The 9,086-nt window shown below is 34.7% G+C and overlaps 1 protein-coding gene and 1 long non-coding RNA gene across 2 annotated transcripts in view; both read left to right on the top strand.

Annotated features, from left to right (window-relative positions):
- Window positions 1–1,066: 1,066 nt before the first annotated feature.
- On the top strand, window positions 1,067–1,977 carry LOC134266518 (uncharacterized). The gene is made up of 3 exons (XM_062748742.1): window positions 1,067–1,113; window positions 1,289–1,815; window positions 1,938–1,977. The coding sequence occupies exons 1-3, from the start codon at window positions 1,093–1,095 to the stop codon at window positions 1,975–1,977; spliced, it is 588 nt and encodes a 195-aa protein (XP_062604726.1). The 5' UTR covers window positions 1,067–1,092.
- A 4,450-nt stretch (window positions 1,978–6,427) lies between these two features.
- LOC134266517 (uncharacterized) overlaps window positions 6,428–9,086 on the top strand; it is a 9,841-nt gene continuing 7,182 nt past the window's right edge. Inside the window, exons 1-2 of the long non-coding RNA XR_009991988.1 lie at window positions 6,428–6,681; window positions 7,541–7,729. This is a non-coding gene — a long non-coding RNA (uncharacterized LOC134266517). The remainder of the gene's footprint in view (window positions 6,682–7,540; window positions 7,730–9,086) is intronic.

Genomic DNA, 9,086 nt, shown 5'->3' with positions numbered 1-9,086 from the left:
TTAACAGAACTACCATCCTAAGTTTACTTCAAGAGATGCGTGTTTTATGTCATAAACATGACAAGTCTTATTTGGAATTTGATGACACCACGACTCTGACCGATACAGACTATTTGTCTTTGCTGGGACTAAACAAGGAAGATTTCCATACAATATGTGACGCTGTAAAAGAGAAGTGAAACCAACACCGTCTAGGAGTTAAGAAAATCTGTTGCCATATTCCTGTGCAAAAAAGATGGCTTGTCAAATCAAATACTGTAAACATTTTTCCCAAACTTCCAAATCCAGTTTGAGGAGGGCTGTTAGTGCTGTAAGAGCAGCATTGATGATCAGCTTTGTGCCACACCATCTTGGGTTTGAACACATAAGAAGAGAGGAAGTCATCGAAGACCATACACGACAGCTAGCACAGACATTGTTTGGTAACATCGAGAAGAAACAGGCCATATTGGTACTGGATGGCACTTACATATACACAGCAAAGAGAATAATTTCCACTCCAAAGACGTTCTTACAGCATACAAGGGGAGACCACTAATCAAGCCTATGGTTATCGTAACTACTACTGGTTATTTTGCTCAATCTTAGGCCCAAACCGTAAATAAAAAAATGATATAATTCTCCAACCTCATCAAAACAAATGCTGAAGATATTCGGAGCTGGCTAAGTGAAGACACATCTTTATTGTTGCCCGGGGGTTCAGAGAGCTTTGCCTCTGCTTGAAGATCTTGGAATCCAGGCAGAAATGCCCCGATTTCTGCTAAAGGACAAAACCAAATGACCACTGATGATGCAAATATGAGCAGACTTGTAACAAAGGTAAATAACATGTAAATTCTACAATAAAGTTATTTACAATTTCTTGTGAAAATATATATTACTATGAATAAGTTTTGAAAAATATTTTTTAGGTCAGATGGGTAGTGGAATCTTCAAACGCACGCATCAAGAGGTGGCGATTTTTGGGAAAAACCTCCCACTAATCAAATTCCCTTCATCGGTGACTATGTCAGGATAGTTTCCCACTTCAAAAATTCCCCCACCCCTGAGTAAAAGCAAAACACTGAGGCTGATGATGCAGAGGCAGCAAAAATGCTCTATCTGTCCAAACAGGTATTTAAGTTGCACAATTGATTGTTTGTCTAATACCTTAATGTACTAGTAATTGAGCAGCTGCAAAAATCTGCATTTAAGAATACATTTAACTTTTTTAAATTTCATCTTGCTCATCTCCCTTGAATACATCAGCATATAAGTTATAATTACATGCGTATGGCTTTCTTAATAGGTGAATAATCTCAAACGAATGGTTCAAGAGAATGGACTTAACAGAAGATCTACTCAATGGCAAACAGTTCTTGAATGTGAAATTCAGAATTTCCCCATGTTCGATGAGGATCAGTTGCGGAATTTGACTTGTGGCACCTATCAATTGAAGCTCTCTCGTAGCTATATTCAAGAACACATTGAGGGAGGATGTGATATTTTCTTCCATAAAGAAAATGATAGGCTCCTAAAGGTGAAAATTCAGAGTCGGCACACATCATCAAAGCAGTATTTAGTTTGGATTGAGTATTCTGATTACTCTGTAGAGGCATGGTATTGTACCTGCAGAGCGGGTGCCAGAGTTGTAGGCATGTGCTCTCACATAGCAGCCATCATTTGGTACCTGGCAAAAGGAAGACATGAACAAAGGACATATGGTGTGCGTGACTGGAGTGAGCATGTCCTTGATGCAGCTGACATCCCACCTGCTTTGGACGAGTCTGACAGTGATGACAGTAGCTGTGAAAGTGTTCCCCCGAGGAGTGAACAGTTAGTTAATGTTAATTGTATTTTATTCATTGTTATTTTATATACACTGTATCGGTTGTATATAATGTTTTTAAAAAAATTATGTTATTTTTTCAATTTACTTGTTTAATCTGCTGTGTGAGTTTTAAGTCGGATGCGGAAATTGGGCCGCTCAGCATGTAGAGTATCATTTTTCAATTAACTTGTTTATAATCTCATGTGTGAGTTTTAAGTCGGATGCGGAAATTGGGCCGCTCAGCATGTAGAGTGTTATTTTTTCAATATACCTGTTTATAATCTCATGTAAAGTGTTATTTTTCAATTTACCTGTTTATAATCTCATGTAAAGTGTTATTTTTCAATTTACCTGTTTATAATCTCATGTGTGAGTTTTAAGTAGGATGCGGAAATTGGGCCACTCTGCATGTAGAGTGTTATTTTTCAACTTACCTGTTTATAATCTCATGTGTGAGTTTTAAGTCGGATGCGGAAATTGGGCCGCTCCGCATGTAGAGTATCATTTTTCAATTTACCTGTTTATAATCTCATGTGTGAGTTTTAAGTCGGATGCGGATATTGGGCCGCTCCGCATGTAGAGTATCATTTTTCAATTAACCTGTTTATAATCTCATGTGTGAGTTTTAAGTCGGATGCGGAAATTAGGCCGCTCAGCATGTAGAGTGTTATTTTTTCAATTAACCTGTTTATAATCTCATGTGTGAGTTTTAAGTCGGATGCGGAAATTGGGCCGCTCCGCATGTAGAGTGTAATTTTTTAAATATACCTGTTTATATTCTCATGTAGAGTGTTATTTTTCAATATACCTGTTTATAATCTCATGTGTGAGTTTTAAGTCGGATGCGGAAATTGGGCCGCTCTGCATGTAGAGTGTTATTTTTCAATTTACTTGTTATAATCTCATGTGTGAGTTTTAAGTCGGATGCGGAAATTGGACCGCTCCGCATGTAGAGTGTTATTTTTTCAATATACCTGTTTATAATCCCATGTAGAGTGTTATTTTTCAATTTGCCTGTATATAATCTCATGTGTGAGTTTTAAGTCGGATGCGGATATTGGGCCGCTCCGCATGTAGAGTGTAATTTTTTAAATATACCTGTTTATATTCTCATGTAGAGTGTTATTTTTCAATATACCTGTTTATAATCTCATGTGTGAGTTTTAAGTCGGATGTGGAAATTTGGCCACTACACATGTAGAGTGTTATTTTTTCAATTTACCTGTTTATAATCTCGTGTATGAGTTTTAAGTCGGATGCGGAAATTTGGCCGCTCAGCATGTAGAGTGTTATTTTTTCAATTTACCTGTTTATAATCTCATGTAGAGTGTTATTTTTCAATTTGCTTGTATATAATCTCATGTGTGAGTTTTAAGTCGGATGCGGAAATTGGGCCGCTCTGCATGTAGAGTGTTATTTTTCAATATACCTGTTTATAATCTCATGTAAAGTATTATTTTTCAATTTACCTGTTTATAATCTCATGTGTGAGTTTTAAGTCGGATGCGGAAATTGGGCCGCTCTGCATGTAGAGTGTTATTTTTCAATTTACTTGTTTATAATCTCATGTGTGAGTTTTAAGTCGGATGCGGAAATTGGGCCGCTCCGCATGTAGAGTGTTATTTTTTCAATATACCTGTTTATAATCCCATGTAGAGTGTTATTTTTCAATTTGACTGTATATAATCTCATGTGTGAGTTTTAAGTCGGATGCGGAAATTGGGCCGCTCCGCATGTAGAGTGTTAATTTTCAATATACCTGTTTATAATCTCATGTAAAGTGTTATTTTTCAATTTACCTGTTTATAATCTCATGTGTGAGTTTTAAGTCGGATGCAGAAATTGGGCCACTCTGCATGTAGAGTGTTATTTTTCAATTTACCTGTTTATAATTTAATTCTGGTTGTAACGCTGTATTTGATTGGATAAAAAATTTACTTCATATCGTATAAAATGGGTTGCCTACGTCACAATGACTTTCGTCAAAAACGTATCAATCCGCCTGACGTTACATTCAAATTTTGTCATTTTGTCAGAACAATATTCTTTTTTTTCTTACATCAAATGAATGAAAATTAAATTATAAGCAATGAATTTAATAGCTACCCATTTTATACGGTATAAACTGGGTTGGAACAGTTTACGCTTTTTTATAAACCGCTTCGCGGTTTATAAAGCGTAAACTGCCCCAACCCAGTTTATACCGTATGAAATGGGTAGCTATTAAATTCATTCCTTAAATAATTTCATGTGTGAGATTTATGTCGGGTGTGATATTGTAGCAATAATCAGTAAAAAGGCATAGCTTGACTTTGCATATACACATTTTCTGATTTATGTATTTTCATGATTTACCTTAAAAATATGTTAAAGTGAAGTTTACTTCAATATTTTATGTATTGTTATGAATACTATTGGAGCAAGAAATACAAATGTTTACGATACTGATAATTTTGTTGTTATTATTATTTTAAACTGACACTGTTACATTTGTAAAATGGTAAACAGCTTTACTGCTTATGAAGTATATATATTTTCTTTAGAGAAGTACATACTATAAGAAAAGCAAACACTAAACTCTTTTCCATGCCTCAGAATTTCTTTGAAAAGACCATGATAAATTGAGATTTATATAAAAATAATTGAATTTTCTCCTCTTTAGAATATATATGATATGTTTATTACTAATTAAGTTCACATCATGACGTTAAAGTATATATGATTGACGTCTTGACGTTAAAGTAAGTAACGGCAACGTCATGACGTTGTAGAATTAACATTGAGAACAATACCAAATTCAAACAGCTGTAAAAATAAAACTAGAAGAGATATTGTTAAAAAATAAAATGTTATATAATATACTAATCTAAGAGCATTGTTTGAAAAAGTTTCATCCGTTTCGATGACAGGGCGGATTTTTGTACATTCTGGCTTAAGTCCTTTCAGGATAGATAGTTTGTAGTTAAACCTATTTAAACCTGTTTTCAGTTTTTTTTATGCATGCCTTCATTTGTGAGTTATTGCCCTTTAATTGAAAATTTTTGATGTCTCGTTTCCACTGAAAATCTCAAAAATGACATAAGATATTTACACGAAAGTTGGAGAACTTGTAGCCAATACATTGTAGATGTGCACAACGATAAAATTATATAGCTGATTTCTTAAAGTTTGGAAGTTATAAAACGGCAAATTTTAGTAATTTTTTTCTTTGAATTTTTGCACCTTTTTGTGTAATAACTTTTAAACCGAGAATAATTTGGTAAGACATATAATACAAAAGTTGTGGGTAATTACGAGAGCTTTCATATTTGATTAACGAAAAGGGGCTGGCCCCTATAATTAGGGGCTAATGGCTCATACACGCTTTTTTCTGATAGCTAAAAATATTGGTATATTATGAAAAAGTTTGACTGAAATAATTTCGAACTTATAAAATCTTGTCATTTGATATAAAAAGAAATAAACTTCCAGCTATATTTAATTGTTTTTTTTATAAAACAAGTACATGTATGTGAGAAACCTTTCAGGAACAAGTTGTCTACTATAGCCAGCCAAGCCTTTACTGCATACATGTGCACATTTTTAGCTGATGCATCTAAAAGATATAGTTTTGATTCGGTGTTTCTTTGTTTTCTTTTTATTCAAATAATTTTAAAATGTGATGATGTACACAACAATAATTAGTACCTAGTTTAGAGGATTTTTTCGCGCTTGTTTGTAAACAACGCGCGGCATTGTGGGAAATAGGAAGGTACTAAAGACGCGATGTACTAAACCCTGATTTGACCGAATCCGGGATGTTTCGCGCCGATTCTGTTTCGCACTGCGATGTTTCGCGCCGGGATGATTCGCACCGATTTTGGTGCGAAACATCTCCCCCTCTTTTTTAAATATTTCATTTATTTTGTAATAAATTAAGATCATTTATTTAATCATACAAATAAATATGTGTTTTATGCTCAAAATCATGACTTAATAATATGCGATGCCACAGGTAACGGATCGTAAATGTTAATATTGTGCCCGTTTGCTGAGCGTGTGTGTTCAACTATTTAATTGTAATTATTTGGAGATCAAAAGGTGAAACCAGAATTATTTCATTACAGCAATTATAAAGTCGTACAGCAATTATCTGCGAAAGCTTGAGAACATATAATTTGTGTTACTGAGAACATTCACCAGGATGAGCTAAACATATTTTCTTATTAATTTTGATAAACTAGGCTTTATAAATGGCGAATTATTTTTTCTTTCATCTCTATATTTCTCTACATCAATATTAATTTACAAGTGATCCATCTTTTTTTTTTCTGATTCAAATTTGTCTGTAACTGTTCCAAACAATTGATCTTGTGTATAGCATATGCCTCAAAGTCATAAAGTCTGTACATAAGTAATTTAAAATACTCAATATTACCATTTTATTAAAAATTAAAACGTCATGTAACTGTCAGGTCTCTAGTATATCCCGTTTTTAGTGTGCCCCTTCGAGTCGAAGACGGCCACAAGTTTGCCATGGTTTACAAACTGAAAATAGAATGATTTGTGAAGTTGAAGTTGTGAAGTTGAATATTTTCTAACAAAGAATCCGTTTGTAGACATGTAAACTCATTTAATCTGCAGCTACGAAGTACTTTTTCACTTCTCTGGAACATTATTCTAAGCAGAATTATCCCGATTCATATATTCTAAGAATCTTGTGCGAATTGTTTACGAGGAAATTCTGACAGTCACATTAACAAGGATGAACACTCTTGACTCTGCTTCGGATTCGGATCATCATATCATTCCCCAGTGATAATTGTATCGAGTGATGAAAGAGCTGACGGCGACATTTTAATGTATGATTGACTTGGACCATTGGAACGAAGGTTAGAATATTTTTATTACTTAAAATTTACACTACTGATTACATGACAGTGACATACATTGATGTTATTTGAAATACACAGACACACCGATATATTATCTGTTTTACAGTTCAGACGCTCTCTGTTTACCTTGTAAATCCCCACAGCTTTATATTTATTTTTTTTTTAAATTTGAGGATGTAATTTCAACAGTCCTACTATCTATCATAGTGATCATACTCTATAATTCAAACTGCACTTAATGTTACAGAATATATTCAACTAATTATATATTGACAGTGTGACTATAAGGGTGAGGGCAGATACTTATTTAGTTTTAATTTAGATTGTGCTTGTCAAGCCGCATTTGACATTTGGTGCATCCATGCTCAGTGTTCACACTGAGAGTTTATTCAAATGTTTAATTCGAATGAATTCATTGCTCGTTAAATTACATCCCATTAGCTCCATGTGAACATGAGTAAGGATAACTAATTCAAATTAAATAGAAATGAATTTTGAATGTAGCTTAAACATGTTAAAGAAGCTAAGCACTGTGGGTCCAAAGTATACTGCGGAAAAATTGTGTGGAGCAATGTGCAAGTCACAATCTTCTTTTGCCAAGGTCTTATCATAAGAGCTCGCATTATGGGCAGGGATTTGTGCTGCTGTCTGGACTCGCTATAAATAGATTTTCTCAAAAAGTCTTAATTATTTAATATCATACTTTACTGACAAAAAAGGACAAATATTGCTCAGTTAAATTGCAAAAGAAATTTGTTTTGAAAAATTGTAATAATAGAAAGTTTGCTTTTTTGTTTGATCAGACTGCTGTAATGGTTTAATGTTTGTTTATTTGCTTATATCATACATTTTTCAGTCATTTCATGGTGCCACCACTTGGGATGGTATTAGCTGCAAATATAGACTTGTACTCAGCACTTATTGCCTTTAAGAAGTATGAGATCCATTTTGTGCTAACACCTACCGTGACACAGAATCTTGGTTTATGCAGTCTCATAGGAGTAACCTGTCTAAAGCATTTAGCAATGGGATTGGAACCTGCGATGTAAGGCTCAGCTTCTTATTGATACTTTGATTTATAATATTTATTTGAGAATTTCACTCATTCACATACTTAGAGATGTTGATATATATTGTTGAATAGCATCAATTTAGACCTTTACTTAGCTAAGTAAACATGTACTGTGAGGTTTTTAAGGTCTCATTCATTTTATATGCCAGATGCATGTTAAGGAACATTACTGCATAAATGTTTTTGTCTTAAATTTGAAGCTCTTTACTAATATAGAGATATGTTAGTGTTAAACCTCTTCAAATTAGGGTAGACCTTTACTTTAAACTCAGCAATGTGAGTGTGTTGTGTGAACTTGTGTTAGCGAGACAGTGTGTTGTATGAATTTGTGTTAGCAAGGCAGTGTGTTTTGTGAACTTAATTGTGTTAGCCTGACAGTGGGTTGTGTGAATTCTTTTTAGCTTGACGATGTGTTGCGTAAACTTGTGTTAGCAGGACAGCGTGTTGTGTGAAATCGTGTATAAAGTGTAAGTGTGACAGTGTGTTGTGTAAACTCGTGTTAGCTAGACAGAGTGCTGATTGAACTCTTATTAATGAGACTTCGTGTTGTGTAAACTCCTGTTAGTGAGACTGCGTGTTGTGTAAACCTGTGTTAGTCAGACAGTGAGACTGCGTGTTGTGTAAACTCGTGTTAGCGAGACTGCGTGTTGTGTGAACTCTTATTAACGAGACAGCATGTTGTGTGAATTCATGTTAGCGTGACAGTGTGTTGTGTGAACTTGTTATCCTGAAAATTTGTCTTGTGAACTGGTGTTAGAGAGATAGTGTGTTGTGTGAACTCGTGTAAGCGCGATTGCATATTGTGTGAACTCGTGTTAGGCAGACTGCTTGTTATGTGAGCTCGTGTTAGCGATATTGCATGTTTTTTGAATTTGTGTTAGCGTGACAGTGTGTTGTGTGAACTCATGTTAGCCTGACAGTGTGTTGTGTGAAATGGTATTAGGATGACAGTGTGTTATCGCAACAGCGTTTGGTGCGAACTTGTGATAGTGAATAGTGAGACAGCCTGTTTTGTGAATTCGTGTTAGCGTGACAGTGTGATGTGTGAACTCGTGTTAGCCTGACAGTGTGTTATGTGAAATGGTATTAGAATGACAGTGTGTTGTTTGAAATGGTATTAGGATGACATTGTGTTATCACAACAGCATTTGGTGCGAACTTGTGTTAGTGAATAGTGAGACAGCCTGTTTTGTGACTTTGTGTTAGCGTGACAGTGTATTGTGTAAACTCGTGTAAGCGTGACAGTGTATTGTGTAAACTCGTGTTAGTGAGACTGCGTTGTTGTGTAAACTCATGTTAGCGTGACAGTGTGTTGTGTGAATTCGTCTTA

The sequence above is a fragment of the Saccostrea cucullata genome, unplaced genomic scaffold (genome assembly GCF_032062105.1).
Source record: "Saccostrea cucullata isolate Sc308-1 unplaced genomic scaffold, CSIRO_AGI_Scuc_v1 ctg10169, whole genome shotgun sequence".
Classification (NCBI taxonomy): domain Eukaryota; kingdom Metazoa; phylum Mollusca; class Bivalvia; order Ostreida; family Ostreidae; genus Saccostrea; species Saccostrea cuccullata.
This window is presented reverse-complemented; position numbering and strand designations above follow the sequence as displayed.

Excerpts from the sequence above, each read along its gene's own strand:
- LOC134266518 (XM_062748742.1), top strand. The coding sequence starts at position 1,093 with ATGCTCTATCTGTCCAAACAG. Across the intron at positions 1,114-1,288 it reads TGCTCTATCTGTCCAAACAG|GTGAATAATCTCAAACGAAT; the intron begins GTATTTAAGTTG and ends CTTTCTTAATAG. Across the intron at positions 1,816-1,937 it reads GTTCCCCCGAGGAGTGAACA|TTTTAAGTCGGATGCGGAAA; the intron begins GTTAGTTAATGT and ends CTGCTGTGTGAG.